Source organism: Pelodiscus sinensis, chromosome 14 (assembly GCF_052426305.1).
Source record: "Pelodiscus sinensis isolate ZL-2025 chromosome 14, ASM5242630v1, whole genome shotgun sequence".
Lineage (NCBI taxonomy): Eukaryota > Metazoa > Chordata > Testudines > Trionychidae > Pelodiscus > Pelodiscus sinensis.
The window spans coordinates 5,554,130-5,576,973 of NC_143065.1; the positions used below are offsets into that span (position 1 = coordinate 5,554,130).

Sequence of the window (22,844 nt, forward strand, 5' to 3'; positions counted from 1 at the left end):
GGGGTGCATTTCCCTCTACCACGGTGGGAGGGCCAGCGCTGGCAAGTTCCCCTCCCCTGCCTTCTCTCCCTCCCAGCCCATGCTGCTCTGAGGAGTGCCAGGAAAAGGCAGACAGAGGAGGAACCCAGTGCCCCCTTCTTCCTCTGCCACACATCGCCACTGCTTACTTAGTAAAATAATCATGATGGGGGAGAGACTGTACTGGAGAATGCTTTGTTATATCATTTGTGGACTTAGTGTTCAATAGCTCTATCGACAAAACTTTTGTCACCTTGAACATTCCCATTGTGGCAGTCCTTATGGGCTCATTCTTTTCTGGCTTGTTTTTCACTAAACATAGGAACAGACCAATGGAGTCACATAAATTATCCTCCTGCATCTGGAGACACCCCCCCCTCCTCGTCCAGATCTCCCCTGCATCTGGACCCAACCTTGAACCCAGACCCTGCCCCCTGCAATTGAACCTGTAGCCCGCAAAGCTTCACCCATCCTGCTCTTGGACCACTGTGACTAGCCTCCTGCATCGAGGCGCTCACCCCACTTGAACCCCACCCAGCCAGCACCTACATCCCCTGCTAAGCCCACTACACCCAGCTCCTTTCTCCCTGCTGACCCCCAAACACCTTCACCTAGACCCCCCTGCAGAGTCCCATTGGATCTGCACCCGAAACCCACTCTCCCAATGAGCCCCTGTTCATCCATATCTCCTTCACATCTGAGCCCCCCCAACCAAACTGCCCGCACCTAGATTGCCCCAAGCAGAATCCTGTCACCCAACACATGGCTCTCCCCTCACTAAGTTCCCCCATACTTGGATGCTGCTTGGCTGAGCCTGCCTATTTACATCTAAAGCACGTGACACCAAGGGGCCAGGGATGTTTCTGGGTCAGTCCTAGCCCTTGTGCTGTGTCAAGATCAGGTGCAACTTTACCGCTGAGTTTATGTCCAGAGGAGAAGAGGGAGCAAGGTGATCTACCTCTGTGTAGTCACATGCCTGTGCTCCCCACTGCCATACGATGTGCAGAATTTTGCAGCATTTGAAATGTTTTGGTGCAGAATGCTCTCAGGGGGAGCCCAGTCCAGTTGTGCAAGGCTTACGAATGGCAAGCTAATAAGGAATAAAGCTGAAAAAGGAGGCACTAAAAGCCAGGATAAGCTCTAGCTGACTTGTGTTACCTATAATGTTTTTATTCAGGTAATTACTTCCAACAGTCAGAGGAATGAGGTGTGTGTGGTCATGTAGGTCAATGTCTTCCTCTTGACATGAGTTCCCCTCCTTCTACAGTTAGGTTTGTAACAAAGGACCAAGTGTAGAAAAGAGGCACTACTGCATTTTCTCCAGCCCTCTTTAGAAAGGGTTTTGGGGCATAGTAATATATCCAGTGCTTCTCAGTGCTGTTCCTGGCTGGGAGGACACGTTCGAGTACAGCTCGTAAGGAAGGAGCATCTCTGTATGCCAGGTACGCTGTACCGGTCCCATTGTCAGGATGGAAAAATACATGGATAAGAGTAGCAGATACTGATCAGTAACTCAGTTTCTGGCTACCCTATAACAGATTGTTTAAATGGCAAATGTTGGGTGTCTTCCATTTCAAGTGAATAGGTTACACTTTTGTGCGTACTTCCCACAGCTTAGTGTTTCTCTCTGCTGTGTGTAGATGTGCAAGGCTTATCCGAGCCAGGCTCTGCCAGAGTGATAGTTCAGTACTCCAATTACATTTCTGATTCCCTGCCATTTGAAAGCTGCTTCCGATTGCTGTCTGTTTCAAGTGCTGTGCTTTTGTGATCTGACTCTTAAAGGATAACTAGATCTCTCTTCTGCTTCAACTTCCAGGTGTTTCAGTCAAAGGAGGTTCCAGAAAAGACATCATCACCTGAAGAATCGATCCGGATGACGAAAGGAATCACCATGGCAACTGCCAAAGCTGTTGCAGCTGGGAACTCATGCAGACAGGAGGATGTGATTGCTACAGCGAATCTGAGCCGCAAAGCAGTAGCTGATATGCTAACAGCTTGTAAGGTAAAGATTCATTCCCTCTCCTAATATTTTAGGTGTCTAAATCCTTAAATTTAGTTTGTGTTTGTCTTTGAGAAACTAATTATTGTGAGAATTATGAAGTATGACTTAACATCCTATGCCAGAAAGAGAGGGTTTCTGTGCTATGCAAAAGAAATATGGATTAATGTTCTGGTTTCTTTTTGGAGAGAGAGGAAAGTTTTTTGTTTTGTTTTTTTTATGATTGATAAAAAATCTGCCTGAGTTCTTGTTTCTTTTTTTAAACTGCAAAACAAACTCAGTACAAACAATGGAGCATAAAAATAATGTAATTGTCACCTGATTTTAATATAATGAGGAAAATAATGTGCTGATGTATTGTCAGTATTCCTTTGCTTTCTAAACAACCTTACTGATCTGTTGAATTCCTACAGTGCTTTTAAAGAGTATGTGCCTTTTTATTTTTACTAAATGTAATCCTTCTGTGAGCTGAACTTTTGGAATCTGTGTTTGAGGCAGACAGCTTTCCAGAAATAGTTCTGTAAAACGACTCGCCTACCTGGTAGTAATGTAAAACATACTCATGACCACTTCCCTTCATGCTGAGGTAAGGAAGGGATTATTTGTAATTAGTAGGGGCAAGCCAAAAAGGGGGTTTTACAGAGGCAATTCATTGAGTTTTTAGCAGTGAAATTATGATCACTCTTACTCATAATCACTATTTATGCATCTTTGCTCCTCAAGGTACAAATGATTGCAAGAGAGGAATTAAAGCTTGGGCAGTTTGGCAGGTGCAGAGTTTAAAATTTAGTCAAATTTTTCCCTGTGTAGGTCTATCAATCACTTTTTATCTCCATTATGACTGGAGGTAAGGCTAAGATGGGTTTTAATTTTATTTTTAAATTTATGATTCTGCATTCTGATTTATGTATATATCTTGAATCTAAATCCTTACATCATTTTGACCTTGATGTTCTTTCATGTATTTAACACAATACATGTTCCTGAGCACTCGGCTTGCCTTTGGCTTTTGATTCCCTTCCTCCTCTCCCCCAATAAACAGAAAAACTTGGAAGTATAAGCTATACAGGCAGTCTCCGGGTTACGTACAAGATAGGGACTGTAGGTTTGTTCTTAAGTTGAATCTGTATGTAAGTCGGAACTGGCGTCCAGATTCAGCCGCTGCTGAAACTGATCAGTTTCAACAGCGGCTGAATCTGGACGCCAGTTCCGACTTACTTACAGATTCAACTTAAGAACCCAAGGCATCCCCAAGTCAGCTGCTGCTGAAACTGATCAGCTGCTGATTCCAGGAAGCCCGGGGCAGGAGCTTCCTGTAGTCAGCGCTGGTCAGTTTCAGCAGCGGCTGACTTGGGGACGCCTGGGGCAGAGCAGCTGGGGTGCTGCCGGGTTGGTCCAGTAGCACCCAGAGTGGCGCTATGGGACCAACCGGCAGTGCCCCAGCTGCTGTACCAGAGGCGTCCAGAGCAAAGCCGCGGAGCACGGGGGCAGCGGGACAGCCCAGACGCGCCGTGGCTGTCCGCTGCCCGCGTGTTCCGCCGCTTTGCTCCCCGTCTCCCTGGTCTGCAGACCAGGGAGACGGGGAGCAAAGCAGAGCAAAGCCGCGGAGCACGCGGGCAGCGGACAGCCCAGACGCGTCTGGGCTGTCCGCTGCCTGTGTGCTTCGCCACTTTGCTTCCTCTCCCTGGTTTGCTGGAGACCAGGGAGACGGGCCCCATTCGTAACTGCGGATCCGACATAAGTCGGATCCGCGTAACTTGGGGACTGCCTGTAGTTTGTGTTGGAACCCAGAAGTCGCTATGTCTTGTCTCATCCAGTCTTGTATCCTGCCTCTGTCAGAGTCCAAAGCCTGATGCTTCAGGAGAAGATGAAAACACTCTCAGGTGAAGTTGTGCTATGTTATGGGATCATTTTATGTCCAGAAGCATATTAGTTAAATATCCTTTGTAACTTTAAGACTTGGCTAGCGTAAGTACATATTCATATGGAGATCTATCTGCATTTCACTCTGCAGATTCTTTAGACTACAACTCAAATTAATTGTTTCCTGTTGTGTTCGTTTTCACTCCAGTCATTATATAACTTAATTTGATGCCTCTCATACTTTGGTTCATAGATGGCCGGAGACCTACAGATAAGTCATTTAGGGTATGTCTACACTGTAGCTACCCCACGTCTACACAAGCTGCCTGTTATTTCAAAATATTTTTTGAAATAACGGGCCCGCTATTTTGCCATCCATTTTGCCTCATTGCACGAGGGATAAGGGATGGTTCGAAATAGCACATTATTTTGAAATTTGGCACTGTGTAGACATGCCAAATTTCTAAATAAGCTATAAAATAAATTCAAAATAAGATACACAATTTGCAAACCGCAAAGTGCATGTCTTATTTTGAGTTTAGGGTGCTGTGTAGACACACCCTTAGAGACCAGGCAGTGGGGAACAGGATGTTAATAAGGAGTTAAGCATCCACGAGACAATTGCCTTTACAAAGTAATCTAAAGAATGAAAAGAGCTGAGAACAGTTTTGCGTATCGAACTGACAGATTGAAGAGCAGTCTATCTGAGAGCTTGTTGGGTATGATAGTCATTCTTTGGGTTAGGGCCTGTCAGGTTAACTTGGTAATAATGGTGAATTCTTACCACTTGAGTAGCAAGTACTGACCCTTGAAGTCACCATTATTATCACTTGTAGGTGACATTATTAAACTGTAGCTCAAAGTCAGCTGTGTGCCACAGCCACCTTGAAAGCAGTAGAGTAGAAATAACAACTGCAAGGCAGCCTGAAGCTAAAACCAGAAAATAGTATGGTTCAGTACAGTCATGATAAAAGCTTGCCCTCTACTTAATCCAGTAGATTTGGTTTTGTCCTCCCTGTGTCTTTGTAGCTGGAAAGGATTATTTCAGAGAAACAAGTCTCTGAAAACACTGGAGAGAGGTGGAGAGTTGAGAAAACTAATCATAGACATTATTTAAAACATGACCCAAAACAATCTTAAGTGGGACAACGTCAGTGAGGTAATATCGTATCTTCATTGGATATTCAAGAGCCACTCTACCTTGAATGGTCCGTTGGAGTACGCGCTATTTATGGTAAACAATCAGTTTTATCTTGTGTGTAGCTGAGAAACTTAGAGTACCTTTTTCAGACCGTGTGTGGCTTGAAGGCCTCTCTCTTTCGCAGCTACAACTAGACTACATGGTCTTAAGTTTGTTGAATAACTTAATTATGTGTGTCACCTCTCCTTAGCCAGAGCTATATTAATTTAAAACATAATTTAACAAGTTGGTATTTTTGGTACTTATGCTAATGTGTTTTATACACTTATAATAAATTTCCTTTGGTAATAGATGGTATCAAGCTGTATAAATGTAGTATCAGATCCCTTGTAGAAAGTCTTTTTACCTGTATTTTAAAATATTGGCTTTGGATTTAAATGGCTTGTGATACTGAGTTCCATTGGTTAATTGTATACAATGAAAAAACAATCCATGATAAATCTGCATATCCCTTTCCCTTGAACTTGAAGACGGTGAAAGGAGCCCCTGACTTGCTTTGCTATATCATCAAAGCAGCAAGACACTTGCAAAATGGTGGGAGGGGGCATAGAGGACAATTTTCCCAGGGGCCAGTGATTTAAAAGGGCCTTGGACCCTGACCCTAGTGGCAGCCAGGAACTCTGTTGGGTACTTTTAAATCACCTGAGTAGACTCCTTCCATCTTGTACCCTTCCCCTGGGCCTGGAGCCACAAAATCCCACTGGGCCCTGCCCCACCCCCAATCAAAGCCACAAGCCCTGAGTGCCCCCGCAGGCCAGAGGAGTCTTGGGCTGGCTACCTGCACCCCTGTCCAGAGAAGTCCTGAGTGCTCCCCTCTGCCCAGAAAAACCCCAAGCACGCTACTCCCTAGCCAGAGGGCTCCAGGCCAGCTGCAGCCCTGTCTCCCCCTCCCTTCCCCACACCCAACCTGCTCTGTGGAAAAGTGTCTCTTCAAAGATGCTTTTCCTATGCCCTCTGAAAGTTCCAGGTGGCTGAGTGGTAAATACCACTGGGTTGGGTCTAGGGAAGGGAAGGGGGAGGCCTGGCAGCAGCTGGCTCCAGGTAGGTGGGGCACAGGGCTGCAGCTGGCCCCAGGATCCTCCCGGCTGATAAAGGGAGGGTCTCCGCTGGGCAGGCATGGGATGGGGCTGTGACCGGCCAGGGGATCCTCTGGTCGAGAGGGGGCGCTTGTGTTTTCTCTCGGCAGAGGGGCTTGTGGCTCCAGCTGAGGAAGGGGGGCTGGGGCCCATTGATTGTTCTATCCTGCGGCCTGGAATAGTTGTTGGTGGGCCTGTTTTTGTGATAGTTGGTGTAATACTATGTATTTTATGAGAAATTCTATTTAAGTCTTCTGAATAGGACTAATATTGTCAGATGATAAACAAATTAAGGGTTGGATCTACTAAAACATAAAATGAACCCACCCAGATGCATGTGTGTTATGTACAGTACATTTAATGTCAAGAATATGGATGTGTATTAAATTTCACCTCAACTTCCCTGAAACAGAGGGATTCAGATCTAGTGTATTTCATAATTCTACTGTAATTATGCAGTATGTGAATTGCCTGGCCACTGGAATTCCATAGCTTGCAATGTACAGGAGGTCAGTCTAGATGATTAAGATGTTCCACAGTGGCCATAAAGTCTGTGAGTCTGTAAGTCAGCATTTATCAGTAGTTACTATTTGAAAAAAAATGTTCGTTACCGTGGAATCTCTGGAACTGATCCTACAATCCCATTAAACTTGATGGTGACACTCTTAATTGAAAAGTACAGGAGATTGGATCGGGTCTTAAGGTAAAAACAGGTTTGACCTTTATACCTGTGTATAAATAATAACTATGCATTGACTGCTGGGAAATACTGATTTAAAAAAAAATCTTAGTAGTGATTGTTGTAGCAAAATTAGCAGGGAAGAAAACTCTCTAGGACAAAGGTATGATCCTCAGTTGTATAGCTGCAGTTAAAGCTTACATATCTTGTATTCTCATGAAGGGTATGTCAGTGTGACACAACATTAGCATTGTACACAGACTGCTGACCCCTAATGCTAGAAGCACTTGGAGAGAGGCTGGGGCATGATAGCATAGAACTGGGGTACATTAGAAGTCTCAAAAACAGGAGAGAAAAGAGATGAAGGAGCAAGGAGATCATGGACTGTCAAGCAAGATGCTGGCCTGGATCTGGGTTCAGTTCTCAGATGCTCAGCAGAATTCCTGTTATCACCTTGGGAAAGTCCATTTTTCTGTGCTGCACTTCCCCACCTGCACAAGGATAATAATGACGCTTTCTCCCAGCTATTGTCTTGTTTGTCTAGATTTTTAGCTCTGTGAAGAAGGGGGTGGGTGTACAAGTAGCTACCTTGTCAGCCGTTGTCTCAACCTCACTTGAAAAACCGTAGACATTTCTATGATATAAAAATAATTAATAATGAAGCACAATGTGTCAAGAGGATATGTTGCCAATTGCAGCAGGGAAAACTGGCAGCAGGAATTGACAAGAGTAATAGCTCTACAAGCTAAATCATCTAACCTGTGGGGGAAAACCAGAGTTGGAATGTGATATTTTTGAAGCTTTGTCCATTATTGCTTGTCATGACTATAGCATTTCTCAAGTGTCTGAAATAAACTTGCTAAACAGAGTTGGGAATGCAAGAGAATATCAAACCATTGGTAGAAGGTGTGGGAAAGTCCTTTAAAAACTAACCTAAGCCACTTCCTCCACTTAAAGCAGAAAAAAATCTGCTTCCAAACTGTTCTACAAGATGAGCTATGTGTCTTGATCTAATACAACATGTCACACAGAAAGTAACTAAAAGAAGTGAGACTTTCTGAGGAAATTCAGTTAAATTTATATTGCAGGAAAACATTCTGAAATACATGAATGAATATGCTTGTTGTTAGTTTGTTGCTGGATGAATAATCTGTTGAATATATATTCTTGATATAAGAAACAGTGCCTGATTCTATTCCCAAGGAAATAAATAGTTTTTTCATTGACTTCTGTGGGAGGTGGACTAAGCCTTTGAAGATGTTTTGATCTGTTCATGCTTCTTCCAAAAACATTGTATTGTCTCAGCAGATTGTGTACACTAAGGGTACGTCTAGACTACAGGGTTTTGTCAACAGAAGTTTTGTCGACAGATACTGTCGACAAAGCTTCTGTCGACAAAGAGCGTCTAGACACATTGAGTTCTGTCGACAAAGCAAGCTGCTTTGTCGACAAAACCCTGTAGTCTAGACGCAACCCTACATACAATAACACCTTCTGTTGACAGAACTCTGTCGACAGAAGGCGTTATGCCTCGTAAAATGAGGTATACCAGCGTCGACAAAACTGCTGAGTTCTGTCGACGGTATGTCGACAGAACTCAGCGGTAGTGTAGACGCAGGTATAGTTTCGTCGACAAAAGTCCACTTTTGTCGACAAAACTCTGTAGTCTAGACACACCCTAAGATTAATATGAGCACTTAGACTAATCTCTTGTAGAAGTTTGAAAAGATTTTTGGTATCTGAGTGTTTTTGTAGCATCTGTCACCATAGCATTGAAGTATGTATAAGGTAAATGAAATATGTGGGATAAAGTCGCTGTTGGATTTGAAGGGTTTTTTTCCCATTTGTGGATAAGAAATAAATTGTTCTGGAGCTTTCTAAACTTTGTTCATTGTCTCTAATAAAGGAGTCACCCAGCCTTAAATATGCTAAAAGAAACCCCAAAAACAAAATCAAAAGAACTATTACAAAGTGGGGAGCCAACTGTATTTAATGTTAGATTGTAGGGGTTGGTGCTTGACTGCTCTTGAACTAACCAGTAGAGGGGGCCCATTAACCAGCTAAGTCTAATGTGACATCATCAGTTAGGATGATGATAAGGAAACAAAGAACTGATCAAAATGTGCAAAACAGACTATTAAATGTTGAATCCTAACTGCAAATGCCAGAAGATAAAAATACTGAGACGAGCATACTAGGAGTGGGCAGTCACATAAATAAAACTGCATTTTAAGATGTATTCTTAAAAATTAATACCAAGTTTAAATATCCTCACAGGTCTACTTTCCAAATATCATTTTAGCAAGAGTGAGTCTGTAATGCAGGACTACTTCCGAATTTTTTTTATTTTGCCCTTATTACTTGCCGTACATATTTAACCACGTGAAATCTATCAAGCTTAGTCATTAATGAGCCAAATGCTGCAGCATGATTAAAAGACAGGCATGCTTCTTTGCAATCATGCATTTTCTCATATACAGACTAATACTGGCCTTCATTGCACTTTATAAAGGAGGCCAGCATCATTATCTCCATTTTACAGCATGGAAAACTTACACACAGATGTGACTTGCCCAGGATCACCCAGCAGGCCAGTAGCACCACTGAGAATTGAACGTGAATCTCTTGAAGTCCAAGTACAATGCTCTGTCCATTAGCCTGCACTGTCTCTGATATGGCTCCATTCGTTGTGTCTTCCCACGAGGGTCTGCACAGACCAGTCACATTTTAGATGGAATATTCAAGGGTTTGTGGGTGATACGGATCTGAAAGGTTAAGGGTGATGCTTGCCAGTTCTGGTTAATTGGTCAGGTTCTCCGCAGACGGCCTTTTTAGGTTATTTCTAAGGTCCCCCTCCATAGCTCTGCTCCTCTCCACTACCTTTGCTTTGTAGTTTTTGAGTGTTAATATTGTTTTGTCTCCTCAGCAAGCTTCCTATCACTCAGACGTGAGTGAAGATGTTCGAGCGAGAGCACTGCGATTTGGAACAGAATGTACCCTGGGATACTTGGAACTCCTAGAACATGTCCTCCTGGTAAGAAGTAGCCTATAAGCAAGTACTGAAGCTTTGCCAAGAACAAATCCTCTCTCTGAGCTCTTTTCATCATCATTGCCAACGTTGGCTTTTTTATTAGCTTGCTGTAAGTTCCTGAACAAATGGTTAAAATAGCTTCGCACTTTCTGAAAAGAGCGAGAAGGGAAGCTGAAGGTGTTGCAAAGAGCTCTCTTCTAGAGCTTAGTTAAACATGAGGCAGTGAAGGCATCACATCATCTAAAAATGGGCCCCTTTAAAATCATATATTGGTGGGTAGAACACACACCGATCACCCACACCACCACCATTGTGAAATCCCTAGGGGAGCACTACATGCACATGCATGCCGACCCTATCCTGAGGTAAGCAAAGCAAATAGCTGTCCGAAGCCAATCCCAAAGCCCCACCTAATGTGAATGTGAAAAAAGCTCCCCAAACCTGTCCATTTTTTCACTTAGTCTTCTGACTGACTGACTGACTAACTCTGAAGCTGCGAATACTGAACCATATGTGCTTTTCAGGAAACTCGACACTTTTTTGGTTGTATTATAGCATTGTTTCAACACGGCCATTTCAAACATAAAGCATGGGGTGTGTAAGACATTTTTTAATGAAATACTCGACTATTCTCAAGTTGACTTGCAGCTGCAAGTACTCATGTGCACGACCTCCAAGAAGCTACTTTTCAGTGGCTGCTGTGTGATATGAGACTCCTGGGTAGGAAATACATTGTCAGGCAGAAACTGTAATGTGTCTAGTTAAATTAAATTAACAGTTGTGTGTGGGAATAAAGATAAAGTTTAAAAAAAATAGATGCCTGATTATATTAATGGTTGTCACGAGCAGGGAAGAGCATGTAAGAAACTTGTTAGATCTCATTATTGGACCTTTCCCAGCAGAGAATAATTTACATTTAGAAATCTAGTATATTTTTAGTACAGTTGTACTTGGGAACTTTGTCACGTTTTATCCACTCTTAATTAATATTGCAGTATCTGAGTCAACATTATACATTCAGGGACACCAGAGAGCATGATGTTTGGCCATCAGAGCCCTTCAAAATACCACCCTCTACAGGTTTTAGATTCAATAAGTACAATAACCGAGACTTCATATGCCAAAAGCTCCCTCTGTGCTGGGTCATAAAGTGTAAAGTGCATGTTACCTGAGTGCTCACATACAAGTAACACGGCTTTGCCACGCTTGTGAATTGTCAAAATTATCTAGGTGATAAACATCTCAGTATTCAAGTCAAAAGTCCTGTTGGGTGACCTATGTGAAGTGTGATCTTACCCATTTCCTAGTGGAGGCACTATTTGAGTATTCGATACTACCCAGAAAGGCACCCTCAGGAGAGTAACAGATGGAGCTCCCCTCTCATACCTTCAGATGGCCTCTGTGTGGGAGATTGGTGCGTGGCAAACTTTCACACTGTGTCCATGCTCTGTCTGTGTTTTGGGTAAATACAGAACATCAATCTCCAGCATCTGTCATGAGTTCAAAATCCACGCAAGGTAGCTGGGAAACATCAGTTTGTGCACATCCCCCCATTCATTTAATTGCCACATTGTTGCCATTATTAAGAGTAGTACTGATGTCACAGACTGTTTCTGCAGCTGAAAACATGGCACTTTGCTGCAGTCATGATCATGCAGTATGTATTTTTGGAAATTGCAGCTGTGTGGGAAGGTTGGCTCTGAAAGGCACAGTGGTACTGCCTGCTGGGTTGGAGGAGTCTCAGAAAGGGCCCTGGTTATAGCCCTCATTGTTGCAAAAGGTATTTATTGTATAAATATGGCAGCAGGTTGCTTGGCTTTTCAGGGTTCAGGTATTTATATTTACTATGGAAGCAAAGCTCTTCAGCCTGAGACTTGTTGCAACTATCTTGTGACAGTTAAAAACCTCCCGTCTGGGTTTCTCTCACATCTTGTGGCACAAGAAACGCGCCATCAATTTCTGCATATTCCTCAGAAGCGCCCTCCTCTCCCCCCGCAAAAAAACTGATAGCAAGGATCAGAAAGGCCAGGGAGCTTCAGTTTAAGTTAATACTCATGGAGAAGTCGCTCCGTCCAGCCTCTGACCCAGAACATACACCACCACTGAGACAGCCTTCTCTAGTCGGAGTGTCTGAAAGGACAGCTCCCTCAGGGACAAGTGCCAGAGACCTGCTCTGGGTATGGTATCCAGAAATCGCTCTCATTTCCCCCTCAATAAAGTGTGGTAACACAAAAAATCAGCCCTGGTACTGATGGCATCCAAAGCACCAGATTGTGAGGCACCAGGAACGTCTGGCAGCGAGACAACCCTTGGAACAAAAGACTCGACACAGATCTTCTCTAGGGCAGCTTCCCACTCGAAGGGCAAATCGGCTCAGTCAGCACCAGCAAAGCTGCTCGCTCCCTCAGCACCGAGCGTCTAAATGCCGCCACCTGCTGTTTCCTCACATCATTGTAAGCGGTTGGTACAGGCACATCTTTCAGCCCTTTCTCTGGCACCCTTCCTAGTACCAGCCTTCCTGGCACTGCAACACTTCACCAGCCATGCAGATTTAGTAGCTACCTCAACACCTGGAACACCTCTGTTTAGTGCCAATGGAACCCCAACAGCCTCCCGATTCATCCTCTCCACTACGCCTGTTGGATCAGCCCCCTCTAATGTTTAGTAAAGAGAAAGACAAAACCTCTCAAGACTTACATGCTCCACGCCATTCAGTGCCTAGACCGGTGGTTCTCCAAGTGTGGTCTGCGGACCTCTAGTGGACTGCGGACTATCTTGCAAATGAGCTGTGGGCTCGCAGCTCTCCACCCTGCAACAGGGAGCCAGTGCTGGCACTCTAGCCCCAAGATCTGCCCCGCCCACCCCACCCCCACGAGGCCAGTGCCGGCTTCCTGCTTCAGAGGACCAGGAAGGGCAAGCCTCATGAGCTGGATCCAGCTTGAAGGGAAGAAAATGGCTTTCGCATTGCCACTGCCACTCCCACCCCCGGGTGGGGGAACGGCAATGCAGGAAACAGCTCACCTAGAGGCTTTCCCCACTGCTCTCATAGTGGGCAGTGGGGCCAGGGCCTGGGAGCAGCAGATAGCATGGAGCCAGGTAAGCGCTCCCCTCCCGCACCCCATGCCCCCAACATCCTCACACACACCCTCCCACCGAGATCACTCACTCCACCCCACTTCTGCATCCACCCTTCCCTTCTAGGCTCCCATCCCGCTGCTGCACCTATCCTCCCAGCCAGACCTGCAGCCAACTCTTTCACCCGTTTTGTCATCATGGGTGGTTGGCTGATGGTCTGTGGAAAGCTTTGCATTGAGTGGGGTGGGCTATGGGCCAAAAGGTCTGAAAACCACTGACCTGGACCAATGCAACAACCACCACCGTGGCAGCCCCCTCAGCGGGTGCCCCCACCAATACCAATTCTACCTAATTGTCCCTACTGGGACCCCTCAGGCTATGTATAGAGCTCAGCACCCTCAACCTACTCAACAGTCAGCTCCAACTCATTGATCAGAGGCTTCTCCAGCCCCCTTCTTTCGCAGATCCAGAAGAGGATCCAGAAGCCATGGGGGACAGGGGGACATGCCTTCCCCACCCCTCAGAAGAGGATTTGAAATCATTTCAGGAGCTGTACAATGGAGTGGCTGACTCTTTGGCAATCTATATGGAACAGTTATCAGAGACACAACGTAGGCTCACGGACATTGTCCACATGTCTCCAGCTGCCAAACTTGCCCTGCCAATCAATGGAAATGGAGCAGACTCCAGCCACCTTTCCTCCCTCCCTCGTGCACATGATCAGACAAAAAATACCGTGTTGCACCACTGAGCGCAGATTTCCTTTCCACTCGTCCCTCCCCAAGTTCTCTAATGGTCGATGCTGTGAATCAGAGGGGCAAGCAGAATGTCACCTCTGCCACCCCCTGTGGTAGGAACTGGAAGTGGCTTGATTTATTTGGCAGGAAAGCCTATTTGTCCACCACTCTGCAGCTCAGGATCACAAACAATGCCATGTTGCTAGCAAAGTACACTCACGATACTTTATTCCAAATGTCAGCTTTTATTGACCAGCTGCCTGATGGTAAAAAAGAACAGTTTACGGCCAATATAAACGAGAGTTCCCTCATCCCCCGCACAGTGCTCCAAACTGCTCTGGCTTCAGCAGACACGGCTACATATTCCAAATCCATGGCAGTGGTTATGCAATAGGCATCCTGCCTACACCCTTCACATTTCCTGAAAGAGGTTGTCTGTAGTGGAGGATCTGCCTTTGGGGGGCTTCACGCTCTTTGTGGAATCCATCCACACTCTTGAGGATTTGGGGTCCACGTTGATAACCTGGGCGATATACGTGCCTGTGACCAAGAGAGAACAAGGCAAGGTTTTTAATTAGCCATTCAGAAGCACTCCTTACACACACACAGCCCTAGAGACAGTATGATAGGCATAAAGAGCGCCAGACCAGGCACAGACAAACGGTGGAACAATCAACTAGTTCCTAGTCTTCAGCATCAAAGCGCGTTTGGTCGAGGGCCAGATAGCCCCATACTCTCCTAACACCTGCAGATCACCGTCACTTCCACCCCATTTGGAGACTGCTTAACATCCTTCTATCCAGTCTGGAGCAGCATCACAACAGACACACGGGTGCTACATATTGTGTGAACTGGCTATTGCCTCCCGTTTCTTCTATCCCCCTCATTCAGTCCCCCTAACAGTCCCTCTTCAGGGACCCATCTCATGAGGCCACCCTTCTGAAGGAACTAAATCATCTCCTGCGCCTCAGAGCAATGGAGCACGTACCACAGCTACATGGGGGGGGGGGGGCTAGATTTTACTCACATTACTTCCTCATGAATGAGAAGACAGCTTGGTACTACAGGCAGAAATTGGCAAGCCACTTGAACCGTTAGCCCCCTGTTCACTGTTACATTTATCAATGAATTAGCCTTTTTAGTGGTAATCACTTGAGCAAAAAGAATTGGGGAGTGGGAAGCCCTCATGGTGGGCAAAGGACAGAGTGGTCCTCTGACCACATCCAAATTTCCTCTCTAAGGTACCTTCTTTTCATTGTACAAGCCTATATGCCTACCTGTCGTCTTCCCAAAACCTCATGCACAGAGCAGACAGGCCATGCCACATTCGCTGGATGTGCTCAGACCAATAGCATTTTGTAGAGACAGAACTAAAGTTTTCCATAAGTCTTCAAGACTTTTCACCTTTTTTGCTGTTCTCAAGATGCCTCTTCTAGAGGCTTCAAGGCGAGACTATCTCTAAGTAGCAGCCATCCAAGTGATTCTCTGAGTACATCTGACTGTGTTAGCGTATCACTAACCAGGAGCCTCCAGCAGTCCTGTGCACGCGTTTTACCAGAGCAATGGTTTCGGTACACACCTTCACCAAGCCTTATGCATTAGAGAAACAGTCAGCCTCTGATGTGCATTTTGGACACACTGCGGTGCCCACTGTTCATTCGCAGACTCCGAAGTCCCCTTTTCTGAGTGTGAATACTTCTCCGTTGTTACCTAAAGTGGGGCACCCATGGAGATGCTGTGAAGTAGTGGGGGTACCTGGCTGGTTTCTATGCTGCTGGCTCTGGGGTAACCCCCACTGGCTGCCGTGGGTACCACGACCCAGCAAAACAGGATGAGTCACTGTGCAAACCAGTATGGCCAGACACCCCCCATGGAGAGGAACAAAGGAAGGTGGATGCTGCCCTGGCTGGGGGGCAGGGCTGGAAGAGTGTTGGTTAGTTGCTGGCTGGGAGCATGAAGGAGACAGCCTAGGGAAAGGGGCTGGAGTTTAGGGGCACAGTCTCCCCCATCTCAAGGGGGCCTGAGGCATCCTAGCCCAGCTCTGGGACCAGATTCCATCTGTGCTGTGCTGTATCCTGGAGAGGCAATAAACTTCCTCTATTCCACCGGCTGGTGCAGTCTGTGCCATTTCGGGGTGCAGGAGACGGGGGACCCCCAACGTGCCATCACAGATGCTCCTGAAAGAAGAGAAGGTTACTCACCTGTGCAGTAACTAGGTTCTTCACGATGGCTGTCACTATGGGTGCTCCACTACCTACCCTGCTACCCTGTGCTTTGGGGCAGATAAGGAAGTGAAGGAGTTGGTTTGCTGTGCATGCGGGATAGCTGCTCCAAATGGTGCATGCGAAATGCCCTGCATGTGCAGCTTACCGGGGGCACTGCTACCACAAAACTCCGACTTGAGGCGCAGGGGCACATAGACACTTAAAGTGGAGCATCCACAGGGACAACCATCTTGAAGAACATCAGGTACTGCACACGTGAGAAACCTTCTCTTTAGTCCTTTAGGTTTAGGTCCCCAAAATGAAACAATTGGCTTGAATTCTAATTGAGTTAAATGTTCCTCATTAATAGATAGACGCACAAGATCATGTATCAAATATTGAGTATTTTCAGAAACAGCTCTGTGGAATACTTTCACGAGATAGGTAGCTTTGCTTTCCTAGCACGGGCTAGCTATGTTGCACAATCTAGCAACCCGTCTTCTTGGGGTCTGTGGGGTCTGTTACTTTTGCTTCTGAGTTTGTGGCATTTTTGCATTTTTCTATAGGCACATAAGAACATAAGAACGCCCATACTGGGTCAGACCAAGGTCCATCTAGCCCAGTATCCTATCTGCCGACAGTGGCCAGCACCAGGTGCCCCAGAGAGGGTGACCGAAGACAATGATCAAGAGATTTGTCTCCTGCCATCCTTCTCCAGCCTCTGACGAACAGAGGCCAAGGACACCATTTCTATCCCCTGGCTAATAGCCTTTTATGGACCTAACCTCCATGAAATCATCTAGCTTCTCTTTAAACTCTGTTATAGTCCTAGCCTTCACAGCCTCCTCTGGCAAGGAGTTCCACAGGTTGACTACACGCTGTGTGAAGAAGAACTTTCTTTTATTAGTTTTAAACCTGCTACCCATTAATTTCATTTGGTGTCCTCTAGTTCTTCTATTATGGGAACTAATAAAAAATTTTCTTTATCCGCCCTCTCCACACCACTCATGATTTTATAGACCTCTATCATATCCCCCTTCCATCTCCTCTTTTGTAAACTGAAAAGTCCCAGTCACTTTAACCTTTCTTCATTTGGGGCTCAGATTGTTTGTTTTTTCCCCTAGTGTAGCTTTAGGACTTTATCTAATGTGTACGTCATTGGGAACTTGCAGTGTGTATATTCTGTGAAACCTTAGCTTCTAATTCCTAATTAATTTTTTCTTTTTATAGATTCTTCAGAAGCCAACCCCAGAACTGAAGCATCCATTGGCTGCCTTATCAAAGCGTGTTGCTGGTGCTGTGACAGAGCTTATCCAGGCAGCAGAAGCAATGAAAGGTGGGTTAATACAATTAGTTAATACACATAGTGGTTTACGTTGCAGAAATGACAAGGGACATTAAATAGTCACCTGGATGTTCTTGTCATTGTTTGTTTTTTTTAATATTTAAAAACTTGGTAATTCCCTTGCTTATCTCCGCTTGCCCTGGTACCTCTTAATTACACAGAAATGTTATAATTAGCTGCTCTGCTCCAGCATTGGAATTGCTATGGGTCGCCAGCCCCATTCTTCACAGCAAAAGAACCTGCACAATACTTTTTAAGTAGAGTTTGCACCCTGCCCCCACCTCAGGAAATGGCTGACAGTTTCCACCAAGCACTGAATCGATTATCTCCACACTGAAAAGTTTGGATCCAAACTACAGGAAATAGCCCAAAGCTGCCTCAGCCGCTTGGCTTCCACAGTGAGCAACACTGGCTGGAATTACAAGATTAAATGCTGGTTGCTCCAGGTCACTATAGTTTTTTCCAGAACAATGTGATACGTTCACAGTGAGCCTCTATTTCTGTAGCCAAGCCCAGGCTGCTAGCATTAACAAAGATATAAAATGCCCAGAACATATCCACTGTGCATGACCCCACCAATACAACTCTACAGATGAAAGCATAATCTCTCTGTGACAGGTAGCCTGCCCCTTGTGGGTAGAAGTGTGTAGTGATCAGACAATCCCATGATTTGTTGTGGCTCTTTAAGATGTTTTAAAATCCAGTACAGGCAGTCCCCAGGTTACGTAAAAGATAGAGACTGTAGGTTTGTTCTTAAGTTGAATCTGTATGTAAGTCGGAACTGGCATCCAGATTCAGCCGCTGCTGAAACTGATCAGTTTCAACAGCGGCTGAATCTGGACGCCAGTTCTGACTTACACACAGATTCAACTTAAGAACCCCAGGTGTCCCCAAGTCAGCTGCTGCTGAAACTGATCAGCAGCTGATTCCAGGAAGCCCGGGGAAGAGCAACTCTGCCTCGGGCTTCCTGTAGTCAGCGCTGGTCAGTTTCAGCAGCGGCTGACTTGGGGACACCTGGGGCAGAGCATCTCGGGTGCTGCTGGGTTGGTCCAGTAGCGCGGCCGCTCCTCGGCGCTACTGGACCAACCCAGCAACACCCCAGCTGCTCTGCCCCAGGCGTCCTGACTCAGCTGCTGCTGAAACTGATCACCAGCGGCTGAATCAGGATTCCTGGGGCAGAGAAGCTGGGGTGCTGCCGGGTTGGTCCAGTAGCGCCAAGGAGCGGTGCTGTGGCACCAATCGGCAGCGCCCCACCTGCTCTACCACAGGCCCCGGGCTTTGCTCCACATCTCCCTGGTCTGCTGGGGGGGGGGCACTAGCTGTTCCCCCCCCCCCCAGCAGACCAGGGAGACGCAGAGCAAAGCCGCAGAGGACCTGGGCCGGACCCGCGGTGCTTCCAGATCAGCTGGAAGCGCCGCGGGTCCGGCCCGGGTCCTCCGCCGCTTTGCTCCCCGTCTCCCTGGTTTGCTGGCTCCCCCAGCAGACCAGGGAGACGGGGAGCAGCTTTTCTTGTCCCGGAGGAGGCGGGCGGCGGGATCAGGCGTTCCGCCGCTCCAGTCCTCCGGGGCGAGAAAATCTCCGTTCATAACTGCGGATCCGACATAAGTCGGATCCGCGTAACTCGGGGACTGCCTGTATATAAGATAGATAGTTATGCTCCCACAATACTTAGGAGATACTGGTAGAAAGGATAGCCTCCCACCCAGCCAATTGGGGATGAGCTGAAAGAAGGGGACCCCAATAACTGCTTCTTCCTCCTTGATAGTGAGGCATACACTGACTAGTAGGAGAAAGCTGGCCCATTCAACCTCTGAGCCTGAGGACTAATTGGGAAGAGAGGGGCAGCTGAGGGAGAAGCTGGCTAGGACCTGACAGCTGGCTAAAGTACACCTTGCTCCAGGAGAGCTGGGGATTCCTGGCTAAAGGAGGACTGCAATAGCTGCCTGAATTACCCATCTCCCAGGGGAGGGCTGGGTACCTGCCTCGCAGTGAACAGTGACTGATGTGTACGTTGCTACAGAAGGAGAGCTGGGGACTCCTGGCTGAAGGAGGAAGGCAGTACCATCTGACTTGCCCAGCCAGGGGTGCTGTTCTGAGGCTGGTGTTCCATAAGAGGAGTCCAGGAAGAGGTGAAAGACCTCTTGCTTAACTTAACTTGGGACTGCAGTGGGAGGTGGCATTGATGTTGAGACTTTGAGAACCCCGGAAGGGGACTGTATTTTCAAGTGACCTGGCCATGGGGCTACGCCACAGAACATCCACACACAAGCGACTAACAAGAGGAGGCAACCAAGGAGGCTGGTGAGGTGATTTTTGTGGGTGTGGGCTCAGTTTGAGGCTGGGCCCCATGACACTCCCATACAGCTAATCTGTGATAATTTATTCTGTCTGATGATCCTTCCATAGCGAAGAGCTTAAGTATGACTCAATTGTTCAGAGAAAAGATCCGGAATCATGGATGAGCAATAACCATTTTCTGTCTAAATTTTCATCCTATGGTTCTAAAACCGTAGTTAAAATAAAGATGAATCATGTTATCAAGGAGCTGTAAATCTACAGAGATGCTTATTTAGGTAGTGAAAGGAATATCACTCTGCCATTAATAAAGTGAATTGAGCAAGGGTATTCTAGAAGAATTAGTTCAATGAGCACATTTACATGACCAGCAAATATGTACAGAAATACTTTAATATTATAGGAAATGTAATATGAACATAATTTCAGTGCTACTTATTCTTACATTGGAGAAAAGGATATCTAGTATATCTACATTTGCTTGCTTATCCTATCATAAGTTTTGCATACAGTTGTCCTGATTTTAATTTCAGAGGGGTAGCCATGTTAGTCTGTAAATTTAAGATCACAGTTTAACAGGGCTACCCCTCTGAGATTTTTTAACATGCAAGGCACTGATTTTAGTTGTAACGTAGTGTCAGCCTCATCAGTTTTTTTATGTGAGTTTTCTGCATTTCACCAAGCACTTGTTTTGAGGTCTGCAAAAGGAGATCTTTCCTCTCCAAAAAATATCCTTCACATGTGTAGGAGAAACTTGCTTATTGGCCTTATTGACTCTGGAGTTAGAACAGCAGTGTTTCAGTCTTGTGTTTTCCATGGATGGGCATCAGCTCTGTCTCCCTAGCCACTGTAAATGGAGACTGTATTGAGAACAGTCCACAATCTCCTGAATAGTCTAACACATCCATTGTGCTCTTTCTCACAGTTCACAGAGAAAGCATCTCTCAGCCTTGCTCAAGGAAAGTACAGTAGGAACTTTCTACGTAACAGCCATGATTAAACATCGTTGTCTGCTACCATAATTCAGCACCCAGGGTATATATATGGCCTTTGAAGGAGCAATTTAGAGTTTCTTTTCTTCTCCAACTTTTTAGTTAAGCCACTTCCACAATAGAACATTACAACAAAGGGCTCTTTCCTTTCTGATTTGATTTTTGCGGTTAATGGCTTAAATTATAGTATTTTAGGCCATTCATGATATTAAAATAAGACTTCCCTATTATACACACTGTGTATTTAGCACATAGTTTTGCAGTGTGACAGGGAATCAGCTTGGTCAGAAGGCACTAACAGTACTACTGAAATTACTGTCTACCCCTCTGTTAATTTCAGGCACAGAGTGGGTGGATCCAGAGGACCCGACAGTCATTGCTGAGACAGAGCTATTGGGGGCTGCAGCTTCAATAGAGGCTGCAGCAAAGAAGTTAGAGCAGTTGAAACCAAGAGCCAAGCCAAAGGTGAGTGTCCACCTGCCGTGTTATTTTTAATTTAATATAGCAGAAATGCAAATCATTTGTATGTTGGGCTGTTGGTTGCTATAGATCAAGGTGATGGATGAAACAATTAATCCTTACTTTGTCTTCAGCTGGTGCCAGCAGAAACAACACTTTTTAAAAGATATAGATGGCTTTTTCAAGTGGTGGGCCTGCAAGCAATAGGTTTGGACATGGAGGGGAAAGAGGGGGGGATTTTTAGGAAAAGCCCTTTCAGGTTATACAAGTATTGCTAGTTCATGTACTCTCCTGGGTCCAAAATAATATTTTCTGGTGTGAAAGATTATTCTTGTTGTTATCCTCAGTTTAAATGGCTTCTGAGGCTGCTCATTCAGTCTTCAATATGTCTATTATGGGATGATATGAAGTGTACTATAGGATCCTCTAGCCAAAAGATTTTATAAGGTCAGGGTTTGACTTCCATATAAAGGGTGTCTCTATATAAAGAGAAATACATAAATGAAAGTCCTGTGGGACCACGAAAGGATTCATATATTTTTATATGATTCAAGTATGCCCATGAGAATATTTTAGGTAAAATGGAATTAACAGCTTGCAGGTGTGTCAGAGGAATCATATGAGAATTACTATGACTGGGAGGAGACAGCATATACGGGCACAATTCAAGGGGTAGGGCCATGACACAGAATCACTCCACAGTGTAGAACACCTAACAGGTTTTGAAATAAATCTTCATGAGACCCAGAACTGGGCCTCTTTTAATAAAAATAATGCATGCTGTTAACTTCAGAAAGCAATGTTGTAGTCACGTCCTTTTCTGAGTGACTTCAGAGTTACCAGACTTAGTTCTAACCAGGTGAGAAGTCTTTCCAAGAAAGCACGCTCTGACGGTCATTCAGTGTCAGACTGTTTTCAGAGAAATGTGGTATTTTCTATCATTCAGGAGCACCAGATCAAACAGTTTTTAATAGCCTCACAATTAAACAGTTTTTTAATAGTCTCGCAGGATGAGCTGTGGTGATGCCCACAGGTTGGGGAATTTTTCCTTCAGTGGTGCAAATGAAGTCCAGGAAAGAACAATGCTTTTCTTTGTTCTGTGGTTTTTGTAATTGGTATATTCATTTTTGTGAAAAAAGGAGGTTGCTTGTAATGAGAGTCTATAGAGTGACGGATAGAAAAGTCCTCGATCACCTTTTCTACACAACCACTACATAATAGTGTATCTCAGTTGCCTAGTAACCTTGAGGCCATTATCCTGCTAACATCTAAAACACTCCTCTGGCCATTGTCATACAAACCCTACACCTGCTCCTTATTTAACATGTTAATTTGAATGTCCAGTCTGCCTGTGCTTTATTGGGCTCTTTCTTAGTAATTTTTTGGAAAATACATTCATATTTCTTGAGTTATATTTCACTTTGTAATCAAACTTCCATCACTCATAATTCAGTTTCTCTTTCACAAACATTTGCAGTAATAAAAGTGAAATGTGCTGGACTGACTGCACTGGACATTTCAAACCCTTGGTTTATCCACAGAGCAGAGAACAGCATCAATGTGAGCTTCCTGTCACTGTCCCATCAATGTGTTTCAACACAGATTAGGAGCTACTGCCTTTAGGGGGAAGAATGTTTTAGGTAACTCAAAGTTGGATCATTCTGTCTTAAACTTCTGGATCAAAGGGGAATCTCTGACACTCAGATCTAAACTAGTAATTACACACCATCTGTTTTCTTATACACAGTCCACCAGATATAGAAACATAGCAACTCTGGTCCATCTAGTTCAGAATCCTGCCTCGAGTGGTGGCCATTAGCCACAGAGAAACATTGCAGGAGAGCCTGCAGTAGACCCCAGCGTGCTGGGA

At 45.3% G+C, this 22,844-nt stretch overlaps 1 protein-coding gene across 7 annotated transcripts in view; it reads left to right on the forward strand.

The window, feature by feature from the left end:
• TLN2 (talin 2) overlaps nucleotides 1-22,844 on the forward strand; it is a 372,445-nt gene that overhangs the window by 329,078 nt on the left and 20,523 nt on the right. For all 7 annotated transcript variants that reach the window (XM_006127334.5, XM_075897670.2, XM_025186799.3 and 4 more), the window contains 4 exons: nucleotides 1,835-2,020; nucleotides 9,763-9,870; nucleotides 17,114-17,219; nucleotides 20,856-20,980. In XM_006127334.5, coding sequence (XP_006127396.3) covers nucleotides 1,835-2,020; nucleotides 9,763-9,870; nucleotides 17,114-17,219; nucleotides 20,856-20,980 — 525 coding nt within the window. The remainder of the gene's footprint in view (nucleotides 1-1,834; nucleotides 2,021-9,762; nucleotides 9,871-17,113; nucleotides 17,220-20,855; nucleotides 20,981-22,844) is intronic.